The sequence below is a fragment of the Nicotiana sylvestris genome, chromosome 1 (assembly GCF_000393655.2).
Source record: "Nicotiana sylvestris chromosome 1, ASM39365v2, whole genome shotgun sequence".
NCBI classification, from domain to species: domain Eukaryota; kingdom Viridiplantae; phylum Streptophyta; class Magnoliopsida; order Solanales; family Solanaceae; genus Nicotiana; species Nicotiana sylvestris.
This window is the reverse complement of record NC_091057.1, coordinates 122,549,819-122,569,519: the sequence shown is the minus strand read 5'-3', so window position 1 is coordinate 122,569,519 and position 19,701 is coordinate 122,549,819. Positions and strand designations below refer to the sequence as shown.

Genomic DNA, 19,701 nt, shown 5'->3' with positions numbered 1-19,701 from the left:
GCACCAGGGGTGGACGTTCGGTACTTCGGTACAGTATTTAATAACTATTGTTTGGTACTCCAGTATTCGGTATATCAATTATGCATACCAAATACCGTACCAAAGTAGTTCAGTACGATTCGGTATTTTCTTATTTGGTTAAGTAACCTTTCGGTATCATACCAAATCTTGTGTAGGAGGACCTTATATTTGGCACACCTAAAAAGCAACAGTGACCTTTGTCGTATTCAAATCATTTTTTATCAGACGGAATTACTGCACCAGACGTTAAAAAAGGGAGCAAAAGAACAAAAAAAAAGAAGAATAAAACAAACTCTATAGTTTTCAGTGCAAGTAATCCAAAATCACAAAAACAAAGTAAAGTTTATACTCAGCTACACCATCGATGAATACATCGTAGTATATGGATAAGCAATCATCGCAGGCTTTTGGGGTTGAGGTTAAATTTGTATGAAATTGAGTGGATGGTCTATTTTATTTTACATAAGAACTGGATCTGCTATGTTTTTGATGTGTGATGGTGTGATAAAATAAAATAGTTATCCAGGACTAAGAATACTACTTTCACTCTTTCTTCTCATTTGTTGCTATTTATTATCATGTTTTTAAAGTATTATGAGTGCAACACGAGAAACTCTATGTTGCTTGTAGTAGGTATGCTATTGATTATTTCTTGTTAATGCAGTAAAATGCTTCTATTAAAAAATAATAATTTTATGTACATTGTCCACTTGTTTTATAATTTTTTGAATTTTTTTAATATAATTTCTATGTAAATTATAATATATTTTTTTAATTATGTTATTTAAAAAAATATTAAAATTAAAAGTTCCATGGATCTCAGGGCTTACTTCTCGCCCTATGAGAGGTAAAATGTTCGCCTTTGCACCCACACCTTTTAAAATACTTAAAAGCACATACTGCAGGTTGATTCCTCCTCCTTATAAAAAATTAGTGATCTTTACTCTCTTGCGTTTGATTATTAAGTTCAACAATTTAAGTATAGTGATTTTAGTTTCCCAGCACCTTCAAGTGTGCAGAAGCAAGTGGATGAATTACTTATCATTGATTTGCCTCTCAGCGTCTACTTATCATTCCTTCACATAACACCATGAGCAAAGTTGGAAATACATTTCAACTAACGGAAGGACATTCTAGTTCTAGTAAACATATGTTTAGTTACAAGCTGTTCACATTTTGCAATTGGAACAGAGCGATACAGAAACAGAGTGTCAGCAGTTAGCCACAACAGTTGCTCTTCTGCTCAATTGGTTGTCCTTTGATTTGAACAGTGCTACCCGACTTCTTCGCTCCAGCTGGTTGATTACCCATTCTGCAAAATAAAAAATTTGGTTAGGTTCCTAAATGGAACTACGAAAAGACCAACTACAAACTACTAAGAGATGTGGTTCAGGGTGGAAGATAACTTTTTACTTGTTACCAACATTGTTCACATCATGTTAATTTCATTAATATAAAAACTAGTTCATAGAAAAAGTAGCAACAGTAGCAGTCTGACCATGTACAATAGTTATATATATTCACAATTTTATATCCATTAATGCAATCTATCTTGGCAAGCTTTAAATATATTGAATGTATCGGAAATAGAATCAACAAATTACGGGGAGAAAAAATGGTGGAACTAGACTTTTTGCAAAAATAAAACCACGAAAGAAATATTAGCCCACTTACTTTTTCTTGATCTCTCCCGCCATTGTTAAGAAAGCCTGCTCCACGTTAATGGAGTCTTTTGCACTCGTCTCAAGGAAAGGGATACCTAGCTCATCTGCCAAAGCCTGAGTAAATTTAAAGTGATGTTACAAATGCATAACTGCTTGAACTGGGAATAAGAACATAACTGACAAGTAAGCTGTCTAGATCATACGTTCATACATTGGTCAAGACGAGGTAGTTTCATACTTTGATAGAATGATTTGGAGAATATTAGAATCGCATATTTTCTTATGTCACTACCTAAACTAAGAAATACAGAATAATCAAAAGAAAGGCATTTCAAAAATTTTACATCATCAAGTTCAATATCGCAAAGCACTATTTTGACATGTTTACAAACAGCTAAAGTAGTTCATATCTATCAGAGGGTTACCTTTACATATTAACATCAAATGTGTTATCTCGCAGCATCAGAGGTATTCCATTGAAACCAGAGCACAAGGAAATGAAAAACTTTCAGAATAATATATCTTTAACAGCAAAAAGTCAAACATTAATCAAACACCACCAATTATTATATACTCACATGTAACAACCTGATTATAGACCACACATTACCTCCAATAAGCCTGCGCTCGCAAAGTTCCCAAAGAATAACTTATGACAAACCTTCTAGGTTGTTTATTTGCACACATGAACTAAGTTATAGTGCTCCCTCCCACTCTTCTGCTCAACCCCGAAAATAATAGTATATAATTTACACCTAACTGGAATCACTGCCCAAGTACCTTGAGCAATCATGGTCACCAGAAAAGCCACAACTTTGTGCACCTAGCCGGAGACTTCATATACTCAGGTGCATTGAGGGGACACAGATCAAACAAAAGTGTGACTAGAGTGACTGAATTCAGGGAGTACTGAGATGACGAGCTAACTCCAGTGACACTTGGGTTTCATGAGGCAAATGAGTAAGCCACAAGGACGGAGGATACAATAACTGCTGGTGGATCACTGGTGTCATAGGTATACAATGTTTCTGACTGATGATGGTGTCTGCAGGCATGTCCAAATGATGGTTTGATGCAAAGTCACAATGACTGCTAATAATGAGCTAGCCAACTGTAGCATCTAAAGTATGTCCGTCTTCAATTTCCACTGAGGACACAGAAACTAAAGATAATGGTTGCAGAAAGTACTCCAAGCGCAACCCCACTATAAAGAAAAAGTAGCATAAGCAAATTTACAAGTTTTTACTTTTTCAACTTGATTAATTTTTCTCAAAGATATGTCCAGCATCTTCATTGAGAAGACAACCCCAAAACAGGAAGATACCCAAAAGACATTATAGTCTAAATGTATATCCTGAAAACAAAAATCCTACTCGAGTATAGTAAAGAACTAACACGTTTGTGGCACATAGCTTGAGTTTAAGAAAGGAATCAAATGAAAAGAACACGAGAGCATTGTTAGAATAATCATAACAAAATGAGATGATTTTCAGCATTTGCCAGCAAGCCAAGTTCAGTAGGCTGATAGTATGGCTAAACCGAGCCCGATCAGTAAAAAGAAACAAAGGTTTATCTGATAAAGAGGCAACATAAAATACCTTTCCCGTCTGTGTGTCCACAACCTTGTTTTCTACCAAATCGCATTTGTTTCCCACCAGAAGCTTGCAAACACTCTCATTTGCATATCTGTCAATTTCATTCAGCCATTGCTTGACATTGTTGAAGCTCTCCATTTCAGTTACATCGTAAACAATCTACCATAATATAACCACAAATAAGAAGAGCATTTTTCTTTAACCAGTATGTTCAAAAGACCATGACACTAAGCTAGAGGATACAAGAAAAGAGAGCAAAAAAGATTTACAACTAGGGGTGCCGTGAATCTAATTAATCGATGGCACCCGCTGTAAAGAAATCGATGGCACACTTATTTGAGGATGGCGTGTATCACAGATAGGCAATTATACTACAAAACCAGACCATCTACTCTCCCAATCCCCCCAAAAGGAGAAAATATATGCAGTTAATATTAATAATTTTATACGTCAGTTATTAAATCCTGCACTTTTCAAAAACAATGATGGGACGAAATAGAATCTATCACTACTCCATCTCATTTTATATGACACTCTTTCTTTTTTGGCACATCACACGGAGACTGAAATCTTTATTTTTGAGAAACTAGGGTTTTCTTCTTTTCCAATGCTTACCTCTTCAAAAATTCCATCATCATATATTTAAAAGTGATTTAAGGACTTGTAAGACTTATGAGGCATGGCAATAACAAGAAGAGGTGAGAGAATGGACTATTAAAAAGTTGCCAGGATAAAGGAGAACCAAAAAGTCCAAAAAGGTATGGAATCGGTTCAGAGACAAAATGTTGCAAGTAATATTGGTTTTACTAATGTGTTAGTCTTCTCACAGTTGGTCATGTCTGGGAAGGTCAAACTCCGTGACATAATATGGATGGAGGGAGTAATATCAAAGTCGATATTAACTAGGAAAGAAGAGCAAATGTCAATTAATTACACCTCGGAGCCAACACTAGCCTACCAGTTACCTTCACTGAAACTCGAAATTTACCAGCTGTGGGATTCAGTATTGACCCCAGGATCATAGAGTGGGTGATTGACAGTATATCTTAACCTTATAAAGATACAGTTAGAGAAAGATAAGCATATATTGTTTGCATTTTCAAAAGATTCAACAAGCTTAGGCATTAGGATGCAAGAAGAAGTATCATAAGCAATACAGGATTAGCAAAAAGCTGCAGACAGAATGAGATGCAAGGGAGGTAATGAAATTTAAAACTAAACTACTTTTCTAATTTTTTATGGCAGAGAAAGTTCTAATCAATGTATGTAATATCTCACAATGATCCCATGTGCTCCCCGATAATAACTGCTTGTTATAGTGCGGAACCGCTCCTGGCCTGCAGTATCCCACTGCAAAAAGAAAAAGAGGAAGCATGTATTATAAAATGTAAATCAGCATAGAGCAAGCACCAACGGTGTAGTTGATCAATCTAGTCATTATGCTTTTGAGGACATGCCAGCTTCCCAACACTGATATCACTAATAAGAGGGTAATGTGGATATGCCCACTGTTAGTAAAATTTTATTACTCGATAAAAAGGAGAGGTTAAAGTGGATATATTCAATGTTTTAGCACACACTACCACTTAATTAAATAACGGTGACTGCTGATTTTATTGTGCTAGTCTGAAACTCGCCAACATGCTAACTACTAAGAATTAAAAAACACGGCATCAAAGATGCATCTGGTGGCTTAAAGCAATCACATGCTCGCATTACTTTGTAAGCTTGCAAGGCTTGAAGCCCAGAAATGGACTTTGAGATCTATGGAATTCAAATGATAAAGATAAAATGCATAGTTCAAATGGCTTGTAAGATGACCGAGGAGCTTCAACATAAGCTCAGTACTATAACTTAGACTTGAAAGCATTCACGCGAACGAACATGCAACACTCAGACTATACTTACAATTTGCAGCTTGATTGTCTTTCCATCCAGCTCCACCGTTCTAATTTTCTACAAAAATAATAGTCCAAAATTCAATTTTCAAATGCTCCTAAACAATAGGAGAAATAAACAATGAGAGAGATGGAGACTCTTACGAAATCGACCCCGATGGTGCTAATGTAACTGTCCACGTACGAATCATCCTAAAACATAATCAACCAAAACAAACATCATTTTTCTTTTCTTTTTTACAAATGACAAAAACAACAAAATCACCAGATACTCATATCCACCAATTAAAAGTCAATATCCTAAAAAAACACGCATTTCATACCCTAACGAAGAAAATCAAACAATATCATACGCATTTTAAACAAATGGACTATTAAACAGAGAAAATCAAAGTAAAATATGTGAACATACGGCGAATCTAAGAAGAAGACACGATTTGCCGACAGAAGAATCGCCGATTAATAACAGCTTGAACAAGTAATCGCTGCAACCAAAAAACAACGAAATCAGTACAAAAATGAAAAGAAATAGGAGAAGAATCAGATGAATGAAATCTAAGAAACAGAAGATTGCAGAATCTCGTACTATTCATTGCTCATGTTTTCTTCTTCCTTTTTTGGCTAATGGAGAAAAAAGGTTTTTTCTTATGCGAGGATTTCTATGTCTTTATTTGACTCTTGGAGTTTTGTTTGCATTAAAAAAAAAATATTTGAAACAAAATGTTAAAGGATGAAGGAAATTCTCAATTCATTCCCTTACACCACTTTTCCATTCTTTAATAATAAATCTAAACTAAAACCCTTTATCTTACTAGTTCAATTAATATAATCACATTGTGGATAAGTTATTTGGAATCTTTCCGCCTTTAAAGTGTAAATACAAATAATAGGATTAGTAAATTTCAAATCCGACCAGAGTGGGTTGCACAAGTTGTGAACCTTTCGCGACTGGGTTCGAATCACCCCAATAGCAAGGTAGAGGGAAGGAATAAAAAAAAGTAAATTTCGAATCTTATTATTTTGTAAGATTAATAAATTTCTAATATCAAATAGTTAAAAAGTTTAAGATTAAAAAAAAAAACTTTCGAGATCCTCCAATACTATTGTGCCTTTTATCTTTGTCTAATACAACCATTACTTTTTTCACCATTACGAAAGAAAATAATATATCTGTCAAAAAATAATCTCTCTTTCTTTTTGTGTCAATTCTATTCTATCTATCCTCAAATTTAATTATTATTTATAAGTTAAAAAATATAAAGTGTCTAAACATTATATAAAAGTCATAGTTTGAGAAGAAAAAGGGAAAATGTTGTTTCTAGAATCGGGAAAGTAGTCCAAATAACAGCATAAAAATTAGCCGCACTCGGTATATATCAAATAAATAAATAAATAAATAAATACAAGATGTGTTTATTTTATATGCATACCTATCACCACTTTAAATTTTAATTGCTAAAACCAAGTTGTTTGGTATAAATACTAGGTACAAGTGGGTATTTATCGTATAACGATTAAATGTTCCTATTATGAAAAAAAAAAAAGAAATTACTTTAGGTTAATACATTAGGAAAATAAGTGTAAATGTTCAATTTGCTTGAAATAATATATTACTCTGCTTAATTCCTATTACTAATCAAAACTTGTACTTAACAAAAATTTTGCGAAGCATAAAGCTTGAACTATTTATGCTATCAACTTTGGATTGAAAGTTTTTTGAAACTTTTGATAAATACGTTTCCTTTTCAAATCGCACTATTCCTCGAATATTTAAATGAAAATACTTTAAAAAAAATGTTTAATCAAAATAATTTCTCAAAAGGTAATCCAAACAACAAAGTTTGCCAAACGTTTTTCCAAACTTAATTTTCCTTAAAAAAATAAAAAGAAAAAAAAAACAAATCCGAACGCAATATCTTTGTTTGGTGTTCCATGTGATGAGAAAATGATTTTTCTACTCAATTGGCAGTGGATAGGGTGACCATGACTACTGCACGTCCAATTTTTTGCTACAATAATTAAATTATATTTTTCAAGAAATGATTTGATAGTTTAAATATATAATTTTTAAAATTTGGTGCCTTGTCAATATTAAAGTAGTTACTTAATTAAAGAGAAAATTGTCTTGCACTCTAAGGCTAAGCTACTAATTTGGGAAAATCATTCATCGCACCAACTCTATCCAACAATTAATACTCCAATTATTAATTGGAATGACCAAAGCCTAGTAAACTAATTTAAATACATAGAGTTATATCCATGTGCTATTTCTCTCGCTGCTTTCAGGTGGATTATTGTTCATATATTTGAGTTTTACTGTATTACCTCCTTTCCTTCTAAAAAAAATCCTATAAATATTTAATTTAAATGACCTTTTTTCTTTCTTTTTTTGAGTTATGATAAGTTAAATTTGAAAAGTAGGATATTAAGAAAAGGAAAGTGAAAGAAAGGGAAACGAATGAGAGACAAAAAGAAAGTCTTTATTCCCTTGATACAAAGAAAGAAATATTCGCACATACTTTTCTTCACATTTAGTGGTTACTGTATATCCCCCAAAAAAATATTTTGTCATTTCTTTTTCATTACTTACACTATTCTCGATTTTTCTCTTAAAACTAAGATTTTTTATTTTCGTTTTCGACCCAAGCAGAAGGGGTTTCAATTCAATTGTCAATAAAAGCATTTAAGCTAAAATAAATACAGCTAAAGAATGATAATTGGTTGGTGATTTTGCAAGGCGAGTCCGTCCCTCAAAGCACGTATAGCCGGCATAAACTTATAGGCAAAAAAACAATAACAACCAATCAAAAATGACTTCTGTTGTACCAAAATCAAAATACAATAAGTGAAAAAGTAGCCCTAATCTCAAATGCCTCTATTATACCTCATATCATAACATTCCCAATTTTTAGGTAATATTGGTTTACAATACCCTCATTGGTCAAATCATGAGGATCTTCCCAATCACCCAACCTCAAACCACCTCCTCACCCCTCAAAAAAGAAAACAAATAAAATAAAGAGAGATAAACTGAAAAAGGAAAAAAAAAAAACATTTTCAAGAAAATCTAGGGACAAAAGGGCATATCCAAGTTGGTCTTATGACTAGGAATAGTGAAATGCCTTAACTTCCCAACTTGTTCCTTCATATATCCATCACATAAAAATTGTCTAGAAAACTTGTCCTCTATATTCCTATGCACATCATGCACAAACACATGAGTTTCTCCATTTTCTCTATTCCTTGCCATCATTCCTGCTGTATAAATTGCTGTCATTCTCCCTGGTGCATTCTTATGAAAACCTGTTGGAGCATCCACCATTATTAAATCCCATTTTATATCATAAATTTCATTTGGCAAACCTTTTAATGCAAGTTGGCACTTTGTATATCTAGGATCAACTATAGCTGTGCAGTCTGGTTTTTTTCCTGCTTCCATTAAAACATTTGCTTCTTTCACTTTACTATCATATGTAACATGATAAGACTCTAACATGGGAAATTTATTCTTGATTTTTTCAATCCAAATTATATCTTCGTCGAGGAAGATAGTTCGTCCTCCAAAGTTGAGTGTGTGCCACATTAGACTGTCATGGCCAAGACCAAAGACAAGGAAAGTGCAAGGTGATTTCTTGTCTAAAATGTTGGATGTTATTGATATCTCGTCGAGTTTTTGCTGAGGGGTGGTGTTTGAGGTTGCGTAGTGAATGAGAGATTTGGCTACTGAAGATGGGATTTTGTTGTTACATTTTGGTGATGAGCAACTTATTGTTTCTTTGTCACCAGAAGAAGCTGAGGATCTTGGTAAAAAAGCATTGGAAATTGAAGAAGCAGATAATAAAAATGATGTATTTTCACCTGAAGATGTTAATCTTGATCTCAACACAAATAAAAGTAAGAAAGCGATGAAAACGGATATGACAAGAAGCTTTAGGCTAAGTGAACTCTGTGTTTTAGTTTTCATGCTTGACGTGGGAGGTATGCAAGTTTTGTTTAAAGATCAGAGGTAAAGAGATATATATTGAAGATTTTGATAAAGACGATAACTTATAAGAAAATTTTGGATGAAGCAATGTAGTTGCTGGTAGATCTGAAGATGTTGATTTTAAGAGGATGGCAATTTGCTAAGCCTCAGATACATGTTCTCAACAATTCCTTTGAACATGGACAGAACTCATAAGGAATGAAAATTAATGTATTTATTTCCCATTCAATGACTAAGCTAATGTTTGTTATTTCTTGTTAAACGTGCTCTTTACTGTTTGTATCCTATTCATGCAGTATATTTTTTTTTGTACTTTCCTTTTCCATCTCTAATTCATACAGTGGATTTACAACATACAACAACAAACTCAGTGTAATCCCATAAATGAGGTTTGGGGAGGGTGGTGTGTAGTGTGTACGCAGATCTTACCCCTACCTTATAAAGATACAGTGGATTTACATCGTGGTAGATTTTTTGAGGTGTGCAAGCCTCGGCAGGGGGAGAAATTTTGCCTCTCCTACTTCTGGTTCAGTAAACTATTTGAATGCTATGTCATTGGCTGTGCCAGTAGCCAAGAGAAGAGAAAGAACTCACGAGAGCTAGGAGCACGAGTTCAAATCAAAGGGGGACTAGAACTCGTAAGACACTAGAATCGACTTGTGACATTTTTACCACTACACTCTCTTCTTTGCTGCTCTTGAACACCTTCTGTACCTGGCCAATGTAACTGCTGAATTGAGGTAAGAGCCACATAGTTACTTCAGTATCCACTATAATCGAATCTTCAACAACTTAAGTGGATTTCTTTAAGTGTAAGTTTACACCTAGATGACAAATACATTACAGTATTTGAATAAAGAAACAATATCCTCATGAGTATCAGCGCGATCACCCAAAAAGGAACGAATAAAGAAAGAGAAAGAAAGTATTTTTAAGAAAATCTAAGGGCAAAAGGGCATATCTAAGTTGCTCTTATGACTAGGGATAGTAAAATGCCTTAATCTCCCCACTTGTTTCTTCATATATCCATCACACAAGAATTCCCTAGAAAACTTGTCCTCTATATTCCTATTCACATCATGCACAAACACATGAGTTTCTCCATTTTCTTTGTTCCTTGCCATCATTCCTGCTGTATATATTGCAGTCATTCTCCCTGGTGCATCCTCATAGTACCCTGTTGGAGCATCCACCATTATTAAATCCCATTTTATGTCATAAATTTCACTGGGCAACCCTTTTAAGGCGAGTTGGCACATCGAATATCTAGGATCAGCTATAGCTGTACACTCTGGTCCTTTCCCTGCTTCTATTAAAACATTTGCTTCATTCACTTTACTGTCATATGTAACATGATAAGACTCTAACATGGGAAATCTCTTCTTGATTTGCTCTATCCAAGTTTCATCTTCTTCGAGGAAGATGGTTCGCCCTCCAAAGTTGAGTGTGTGCCACATTAGGCTGTCATGGCCAAGACCAAAGACGAGGAAATTGCAAGGAGATTTCTTGTCTAAAATCTTGGATGTTACTGATATCTCTTTGAGTGTTTGTTGAGGGGTGATGGTTGAGGTCGTGTAGTGAATGAGGGAATTGGCTACTGAAGATGGGATTTTATTACATTGTGGTGATGAGCAAGTTCTTGTTTTCTTGTCTCCAGAAGAAGATGAGGATCTTGGTAAAAGAGCATGAGAAATTGAAGAAGCAGAAGATGTTGTACTTTCGTTGGAAGATACTAATCTTGATCTCAACATAAATAGAAGTAAAAAAGCTATGAAAACACATATGAGAAGAAGCTTTAGGCTAAGTGAACTCTGTGTTTTAGGTCTCATGCTTGAGTTGGGAGTATACAAGTTTTGTTTGTAGCTAGAGAGATATATACTGAAGATTTTGATGAAGACAAGAGAACTACTAAGAAAATTTTGGATGAAGCAATGTAGTTTCTGCTGGTAGATCTAAAGAGGTTTGGTAGAGAGTTTCTAAAAGTGAGGGTGGAGAGTAGTGCTGTTACCTCTTACTTGATTGTGATGGAATTGTTGATATTAAGAGAAAGCATGTCACTTTGTTAAGAGGGCAAGAAAGAAGCATACTAGCTTTATGGAAGAACAATAATGGTAGCATCCTTTCACCAACTCAAAATTACAATTTGCTATGTTTTATCGAAACAGTCTCTCTGCCCTTCCAGAGTAGGGGTAAAGCTGCGTACGTCCTACCCTCCCTAGACCCCACTTGTGAGATTATACTGGGTAGTTGTTGTTGTCATCAGTGGAAAGCGACTCAATGTCTGTATGGAACTTTTGTAGTACATCAGTTACTCTGGGAGAAATGTTCATAGCTCTCTCTCTCTCTCTCTCTCTCTTGTATGTTGGTTTACCATTTCTATTAGAAGAGAAAGAAATCAAGAAAATTAGGATCACAAGTTCGAATCACATACTTCTTTTTGTTGTTCTTTCAAAAGCTAGGGGGGACTAAAACTTGTAATACATCAAACTTCAAATTGTGACATATTCTGATTACTGAACTCTCTTCTTAACCATGTCCTTTGGAACTTGAATGCAACTGTTAAATTGAGGTAAGAGCCACATTGTTAACCCCTCATTAATAATAATCGAATCTTGAACAAATGGTGTGGATTTGTTGAGTGTAGGATTGCAGTTAAGTGACAAATATATGATTAGCATTAAATGAAATGAATCAGAATTGAGTAGAATGCATGTAGAAGATCCATACAGTCGATCTCAACTAGTTTGGTGCTGATGCACATTAGATTGATTGTAGAATTACACTTCCCATGATAGAGAGAGAGATTACAGTCAGTTAATGTCCGTGATGCAAGAAGAGAAGATGACCAAGTTCCGATTCATGCCAAACTAACTGCTAAAACAGCAGTAACATGATTCAAGAAGAGAAGAATCTATAAACAGATAATTGAATGACTTAATACTAAATGTTAGATCCTACCATAAAATTAATGTATCTTACAGGCTTGAGCATTTAATGTAGATCTGTATTCCAAGGCAAGATACTGGCTTGAGGCATAAAGTTCCTACAAATTTGGGAAAAAAGGTTATCCTTTACATGAACTGACCAATGTATAACTGTACAAGAATGCTTCCCAAGACATACACCACCAAAAGAATTACCCCCATAATACAACATCAAAAACTGCTCTCGTTTTTCATTCTAAGGGCCGTTACAGGAGAAAGTTAGGATATGATTCTGGAACTGTATAATGTGCATTCTGCTATTACTTTTAGTGTATAGGCAAAAAAGACTTGGGAGTTCCATGTGAGTAATGCGTTTGTTTCTCTTGCTGCTGAGATTTTCTTAGTGAAGGATTGGTTTTTGCTTCCTTGATTCATGAAACTCTAGCATTGGCTGGAGTTCTGAACTTCATCAAAAGGTTGTATCCTTTTTCCTCCTGTACAAATCACCGACCATTGCTTGTATAGTGTAAGAGCGATTCTGTTTGCCCATTGTCATTGTGTTCCTTTTTAATCTTATTTTTGTCAAGACGAGCTTTCCGGACAGCTTGCTGTATCTGTTTCTCATGCTCTTTGAGCATTTCGTCAATGTTTCCACCGAGTGGCATCAATGGTCCAGAGTAGTGGATTCGATTCTTCTTTGGAATATAACCCTATAGCAATAAAAATAAAAAGAATAAGGCATTCTATCTGGATAGAACATTACAACCGCCCTTCCCCATTACAATATGCCTCTCTGTCTCTCCCCTTTTTCTTCTTCAGTCAAAGGGGAAAATGGAAGCTTCCTTTATATGAGTATTTCTCCTTCATAGTATTTTTCTTCTCTTTTTTTTTCATTTTCTTAAGTTTTTGGTGAGGTGCAGGATTTCAACCTTAATCCACTACTAGACAAGGGTCAAAATAACCAAGACGTAAAGCAAATTTAAAGTTCCTTACCGCTGTAGACTCCTTTCCTGTTGAATGCTTGTCCTTCTTATTGGGAGAGTCTTTCCCCAAAAGAGAGTAGGAAGAGTCAGAATCATTAAGCTGGTTATACTTTCCAGTCATGTGCTCTTCAGGCCACTGCGAATCCCTGCTCATATCAAATCTTGAACTACCATGAGCTGCAACGGAATTGGAGAACCTGGACAATTGAGCTGCTGCACCGTGAGGTCGGAAGGACCCACGTGCACACAATTCTCCAAATCTTGAAGAATCAAATCCTCGTTGAGAACTCATAAGAGGGCCAAGTCCATTAGTATCTGTGTTTATGGAATTTGCAGAATCACTGACTTGTGATAAATGGCTGTTATATAGAGATCCTCTGCTGGGATCAATAGGGAAACCAGAACCACCATCCTCTTCACGACTGTACTTCTCACTAATGCTTGTGGGATTTGACTGCTGTTTCCACTTCTACATGCCACAGAAATCCAGGTTATATGCAAATCTTACACTCAGCTTAAAGGTGAACAAAACATGGTAAAATATGCTATTAGTATTTAAGGCAAAAAAACCTGTATAGATGCTGGTAACTCAGCATTAGCATCAGGCGCTGGTACTGCTTTTGACTGTTTTGCGCCCTTTCTATTAGATTCAACACCAGATCCTTTAGTACCTCCACCTCTTTGCCTGAAAACAGAATATTAGTTAATTAGGAGAAATGTAGCAAATGGTCAGTCCAATGAGAACAAAAAATGCTCTACAGTTCAAGCAAGTGTATTGAATAAAACCATTCGACAAGCCAGAACACGATATTGGCTATCAGCAACAAGTGGTAAAAGTCCTTTTGAGTCAACTGCAGCAATATAAACTCTTTTATCTGGTTCTTTATCCCTAAGACAAAACAAAACAGCTCAATGATTTGGTAAATGATGGTTGAAAGCCAGACAGGAAACCTGAATGCCAGCAGAATAGCAAAATGCAATCTGGACACTTTTGCTAGGGCAAAGAAAAAGTTACTAGACCTCGTTTTATAGTAAGAACTTATAGATGTCAAATCACCAATACACTGAGAAATGAAAATACACAAGGCATCCTACTTAATTTTTCTCAATGAAGAAATAAAAGTTTATTGGTTGAATTGGGAAAACTACCACATGCAAATTTATACAAAAAGTAGAGAATCATCATCCAAAATTGCAACAAAACATCCTTAAGGACAAGATCAGATTAAATAAAGCATATGCAGTTAAAAGAAATTGTATATCAATCAATCTACTAGTTTTACGAAAAGGAAAAAATAGATAATGAGTACCTTCTTGCTTCCTCTTCTCTCATCTTAGCGTCAAACTCCTTGCTTGGAGGATACTTGGGTAAAGACGACGGATCACAAGGAAGAGGCTTCGTTGTGAAGAACTGGAACAGAGAACATAATTATATAAACAGTGTTAACGAAATAAAGAACAGGCAAAAAACAATAAGCAGAAAATAAAATCAATAAGAGAACATTCTGACCATGCTTAGTTGTCAGATATCTGTATCTACATGATTCGTACCCAAAACTACAACATTTTACTGGCGATATGCATAAAACGATCCGATATAACAACGACAAGACCATGAAATCCCAGAAAGGGGAAATGATTGCAAATATGGCAAGAAAAGTCTGAATGAATTGACTTCCTGATTTCAGGGAGTAAAAAGCTTTCTGAACTGATAAAACAAGTTATTGACCATCTAGAAACTAAGGCTTTACCTCACTTTGAAGTGCCAAAGTAGCAGAACCCCGATACTCAGGTTCAAAAGCCAGGAGAGAATCCAAAAGTGCTAAAGCTGATGCAGGGAAGTCCTTGAATGTGTTGGCAAGGCAGCGCTTGTATGGCTGTTGAGGTTTAAAGATCGTTGCATGCGGCAATTTTGATTTCTTCCAGTATTCTTCGGATGGTGAACCACAAAGTTTAAAGATCTTATGCAGCTGTTCCACCTGCATAACAGCTTATCCAATGAGTCATTCATTTCCTGACCCACAAGTGATGCTGACCAGGAGACAATCACAAGCCCACCCACAACCCCTTTTCTAACACACATTTACAGATGCACATCGGATAGGCACACAATGATAATAGATGCACCGAGAGAAATGATAAGCTAGAATACAGAGAAATGCACCTTTTGTGTGGTTAAATGTAGAATGGTGTACAATGCAGTTAGCAAAATTCAGAAGCGACTAATACATTTCTTTCTTTGGTAAAGTGTGACTAGGGCATTTTGTATGAGTAACTTGCAAGCGTATTCTAATTCATATTGTTTTGATATAAGAGATTTGATAGAAAAGGTGATAACTCTTTTTTGGGGAAGGACTAGGAAGAGTACCCTTGGAGATCCATCACTATTACCATCCTAATTTCCTAAGGTGCTTAAAGGCGAAAACAATGTTCATCTAAAAGAAACTGTTGCTAGACTAACAATTATATAGTGCACTCAAGTGGCTGGATCTAAAGAGCAAAAGTTAAGAAAATTCCTTATTGTTCATCAGCAATACAATAGCATGTGGCGTTAGAAACTTGACAATCAAGATCACGCATGGAAACATATTCCTAATATGGGTAAAAAATACTAGGTTGATGCTCTTCAGAAGTATCACTTCATTCAAGAGATATGGTAGATGGAAGGAGCAGTATGAACTTTGCTCGCCCTAACATGTGCTTAGGTTCTTAGTTCTTTTTTTTCTTTTTCTTTTTGATTGGTAGGTTCTTAGTCAATTATTAACAAGAGAATATATATCAATCTATTCTTATTTACAACCAAATACACAAAACAAATCACAGTGACTTTAGCCATACCTCAGTTCTTCCCGGCATTATAGGCCTCCCTGCAAACAATTCAGCAAGGATGCAACCAGAACTCCACAAATCTACAGCCACTCCATAATCTGTAGCACCAAGCAAAAGCTCAGGAGGCCGATACCACAAAGTAACTACACGACTTGTTAGAGGCTGCCTTTGATTGTTTTGGTAAAAAGTTGCCAGCCCAAAATCGCCAATCTTGAGGTTCCCATTATTGTCAATCAGAAGATTCGAACCCTTAATATCTCGGTGCAAGACACCACGACTATGGCAGTGTTCAAGTCCACGAAGCAGCTGCCGCATGTAACATTTAATCTGCAAAATTACAGGAAGCATTTTTTGAAACCAAAGAGGGCAGAAGATTTGCAACCACCATATGTAACCAGAAACATGTAGACACAAAATCAGACAAACTAAGACAATTTTGATGAGCAACATACATCTCCAAGATTTCTTCTCCCAAACCCTTTTACCATTTATTCCTCAAATGACGAGAGAGGAAGGAGCAAGGTCAAGCCACTTCTCTCAGGACTTTCTGCATTTAGTCTATAGACCCAAAATTATAGCCATCTAACATGCCTTCCACTACTACTGAGATTCGCCATTTTTCACAAATTAAATAGCTTCTCACATATGCTTAAAACGAGGAATCTTTACATAGAGGGTTCGAAATAAATAAAACTTGTGAAAAATTAATTATACCACTGTCAGGCACATGCCTAATTACTAGAATCATGCATATTTCCAACTGTCCAAAAAGTGATGTGTTTCCCCTTTTTCATCCCTTAATATTTTTCATCTGAGATATCTATAAAAATAAAAAGGTGATAAGAAAGAAAGTGAAAACTTTTCACTATTCCATCAGGTCTAACCTTAGCAACTTTATTACCAGGATAAATGTCGTGCATAACTGATTCTTTAAGTTATTTGAGGGCAAGTATCTAGCTGCCTCTCTCCAAATTTGAATCATCAATCATTAAAACACATCGCCAGAAAATTGAACATACTCTCCCTTGAACAAAAAGGGATGATGGGAGTTGGAAATATTTTAACCGACGTAGAACTCAAGCACAATAGATATTTGGCTATTTGCACCAGCGAGATCAGGTCTAATATCTTAAGTTCGTGCATCTCTATTTCGGTTCATCATTGAAATTTCAAGTAATTCTATTTAATTGCATGTGATGTTAATATATACATACACAAAGATATACATATATGTGTTTTTTTTTTGTGTGTGTGTAACATCCAGCATTGCCTCCTGTTCGTAAGATAGCTAAGCGACTCAGACTGAAAATGAAAGAACACACCTGAGATTCAGTAAATTTGATAGCTGGTGATGCCGCAAGACCTGCAAGGTCATGTTCCATGTATTCAAAGACAAGATACAGATTGCCTGAGACGCGAGAGGTCACAAGACCTTCAAGCTTCATAACATTTGGATGATCTAGCCTGCGAAGTATTAAAATTTCCCTGGCCATAAAACGAACACTTTCTGGATCCATGTTGATAAATCGTACTTTCTTCAATGCAACAATCTTTCCAGTTTCCAGGTCTCGAGCTCGATATACACTGCTGTATGTACCTTGGCCAATCTGCATTGTCATTTTTTATAGATAATAGTCAATTGTAATGGGAAGAAAAATGCAGGAACAAAAGCAGGTATACTAACAAGTATCAGTAATACTTAATTGGAAGCAAAATGAAATTGCTATTGCATGATTTGCTTAAAATTCACCTTATCCAACTTCTCAAATGAATCTGCCTTCCGAGGAACCCAGCCTTTAATAGCTTCACCTGCCACGGTTGTCAACCATGATGGCCATCCAGCAACAACTTGTGCATCGTCAACTCCATTCCTAACACTGAATATTCTATTGATCTGAGGTTGTCCTCCAACCTCAGCGCTGTCTGTTGCTGCCCGTCTTTGCACCTGTGGCACTTCAGGTTTCTCAAGAACTATAGGCTTTTTCTCTCCCTCATCCCAAGCTGGTGGGGTGGAACCTGCACTTTTCTCAATTGGCTCTGTTGATATAAGCCTCGTCCTCGCATCAATGCCACCATTATCAACCTCCACTAAAACATCCTCCTTAGAAGATGCAATAAGTCTTTCGGATGAAGATTTCTTTTTTTCTTTCTCCTTAGTTCGATTCCTGCCACGCCTTTTAGTAGAAACCCCCTTTGAGCAAACACAGCCCATGGAATCCCAAATTTAAAGCTCCTCCTCTTCCTAAATAGGATTCTATGGACTCCCCACAAGATCCTATTTTTAACACAAAATCAAATCCATTTTCACTCAATGTCTCTGACATTTAGCTGAATTCCAATCAGCATTTCTCTTAAATACCAATCAGTACAACAATTATTATACTAGATTTCTTGAAAAACAATAAATGGATCGGAATCCCAATAACTCAAAGAGAGACTAGTAAGTTTTAGGATCCAAAAGGGGTCAGGAAAATTTGCAAGAACAGTGTAAAACAAGAATCCCACCAACCCCAGATCCCAGAATCTAAGGACCTTCACCTAACACCAACCCACATTGTAAGAAAAATCAAGAATGTAAGTGAAATTAATGTAATTTAAAAAGAGAATAATAAACCAAATACTGTAAAATTTTATTTTTTTCAACTAGAGAAAATGTACAGAAAAGATGATTCAAAAAGTTAGAATCTTGATGCAAAAGCCAATGATTTCAATTCAAATCACACAGTAAATGCAACAAGAAATAAAACCGAAACAGAAAAAAAAAAGAAAAATTTCAAAATGGGTTAGTCCGAAGCTACAAATAGAGTGATTTTCGGATCTGAGAAAGCCCTGAGATTGTGAACGACCATCAAAATATCTAGTCCTCGACACAGTAATTAAGTTTCAGATATATTAAAAAAATTAATCTTGGAATATACCTAACTCTTTTATTTTAATTATTAATTCTTAAGATACTAAAAAATAGAGGTTTCTAATTATTTGCGAAATTAGAATGGAGAAAAAGAAAAAAAAAATGTTATTCCTATTTAAAAAGCAAATTATGGAGAATTTGTTGAGAGAGACAGAGGAAAGAACACGAACGTCTCGTGAGGAAGAAGGAAGGTACATATACTGAAATTTTGCAGCAATTTATTGTGGGGCCCACTACTGGATTTTCTGACACGTGGCGGAAACATTAGGAATACTTTCATGTCAATTGGGCCCCAGTAAAGTATCATCTTACGTCCGAGACAAGTGTGACACAACATCTTCCTCTAATATGGACCTTAAGGTACTGCCAAAAAAATTTCAGAGACCTAAATTTACTTTGCTAAGCAAAATACACTAGCATTGATTGTGAAAATTATATTTTTATATTTACACCAAATTATACTAAATTTTGAAAGCAAGTAGTATAATAAAAATTAAGGTGTGAATACCTTTTTGGGTGGAGATTAATTTAATTAGTTTATGGAGTAGAAATTTTAATTATTTGCTCTTTGAACATAATTGGGAAGCACAATAGTTCTTAGTTCATAGCATAGGTCTTTAACGGGCGTGTTGACCCATTTTCGGACCGGTCCGGACCGATGGTAGGGGATCGGGTAAGGCTGGGTTTGGGGGTTGGGATGTTTACATTTTTCTTATCGGTTAACCAGACCGGTCAAATCCGGTCAAGGAAAAACATTGTTGAACCGGTTAACCGGAACGGCCCGTCCCAGACCGGTTCAATGGCTATTTTCTGATTTTTTTTTTAATCCATTTGGTCGTTGGCAACGGTCGGCTTCCAATTTGATTGTTGCCCAACGGATATTTTGCAAGA

The 19,701-nt window shown here is 35.6% G+C and overlaps 4 protein-coding genes across 4 annotated transcripts; all 4 read right to left on the bottom strand.

Moving 5' to 3' along the window:
• Positions 1 to 1,047: 1,047 nt before the first annotated feature.
• LOC104224640 (ras-related protein RABD1) lies at positions 1,048 to 6,016 on the bottom strand. Its single transcript, XM_009776321.2, has 8 exons — positions 5,765 to 6,016; positions 5,591 to 5,663; positions 5,323 to 5,370; positions 5,189 to 5,236; positions 4,559 to 4,630; positions 3,284 to 3,439; positions 1,696 to 1,799; positions 1,048 to 1,333 (listed from the first exon to the last, which is right to left on the bottom strand). Exons 1-8 carry the CDS (start codon positions 5,776 to 5,778, stop codon positions 1,240 to 1,242), a joined length of 609 nt encoding a protein of 202 aa, XP_009774623.1. The 5' UTR covers positions 5,779 to 6,016; the 3' UTR covers positions 1,048 to 1,239.
• A 2,057-nt stretch (positions 6,017 to 8,073) lies between these two features.
• On the bottom strand, positions 8,074 to 9,863 carry LOC104224641 (glucuronoxylan 4-O-methyltransferase 1-like). The gene has a single exon (XM_009776322.2). The coding sequence runs from the start codon at positions 9,140 to 9,142 to the stop codon at positions 8,246 to 8,248; it is 897 nt and encodes a 298-aa protein (XP_009774624.1). The 5' UTR covers positions 9,143 to 9,863; the 3' UTR covers positions 8,074 to 8,245.
• Positions 9,864 to 9,946: 83 nt separating this feature from the next.
• Positions 9,947 to 11,001, bottom strand: LOC104224642 (glucuronoxylan 4-O-methyltransferase 1). Its single transcript, XM_009776323.2, has one exon. It carries the CDS (start codon positions 10,990 to 10,992, stop codon positions 10,105 to 10,107), a length of 888 nt encoding a protein of 295 aa, XP_009774625.1. The 5' UTR covers positions 10,993 to 11,001; the 3' UTR covers positions 9,947 to 10,104.
• A 1,053-nt stretch (positions 11,002 to 12,054) lies between these two features.
• On the bottom strand, positions 12,055 to 18,976 carry LOC104224644 (probable serine/threonine-protein kinase At1g09600). Its single transcript, XM_009776324.2, has 8 exons — positions 17,650 to 18,976; positions 17,222 to 17,506; positions 15,909 to 16,226; positions 14,822 to 15,049; positions 14,381 to 14,481; positions 13,641 to 13,755; positions 13,081 to 13,539; positions 12,055 to 12,797 (listed from the first exon to the last, which is right to left on the bottom strand). The coding sequence occupies exons 1-8, from the start codon at positions 18,109 to 18,111 to the stop codon at positions 12,591 to 12,593; spliced, it is 2,175 nt and encodes a 724-aa protein (XP_009774626.1). The 5' UTR covers positions 18,112 to 18,976; the 3' UTR covers positions 12,055 to 12,590.
• Positions 18,977 to 19,701: the final 725 nt, after the last annotated feature.

What these genes read in the sequence shown, in the direction of transcription:
- LOC104224640 (XM_009776321.2), bottom strand. An exon ending in GTCTTCTTCTTAGATTCGCC is followed by an intron (nt 5,371 to 5,590) that starts GTATGTTCACAT and finishes ATTATGTTTTAG; the next exon opens with GATGATTCGTACGTGGACAG. An exon ending in GGGGAGCACATGGGATCATT is followed by an intron (nt 3,440 to 4,558) that starts GTGAGATATTAC and finishes ATATTATGGTAG; the next exon opens with ATTGTTTACGATGTAACTGA.
- LOC104224641 (XM_009776322.2), bottom strand. Translation starts at nt 9,142, where the DNA reads ATGAAAACTAAAACACAGAGTTCACTTAGCCTAAAGCTTCTTGTCATA.
- LOC104224642 (XM_009776323.2), bottom strand. Translation starts at nt 10,992, where the DNA reads ATGAGACCTAAAACACAGAGTTCACTTAGCCTAAAGCTTCTTCTCATA.
- LOC104224644 (XM_009776324.2), bottom strand. Translation starts at nt 18,111, where the DNA reads ATGGGCTGTGTTTGCTCAAAGGGGGTTTCTACTAAAAGGCGTGGCAGG. An exon ending in CATTTGAGAAGTTGGATAAG is followed by an intron (nt 17,507 to 17,649) that starts GTGAATTTTAAG and finishes ATGACAATGCAG; the next exon opens with ATTGGCCAAGGTACATACAG. An exon ending in CTTTGGCACTTCAAAGTGAG is followed by an intron (nt 14,482 to 14,821) that starts GTAAAGCCTTAG and finishes TCTCTGTTCCAG; the next exon opens with TTCTTCACAACGAAGCCTCT.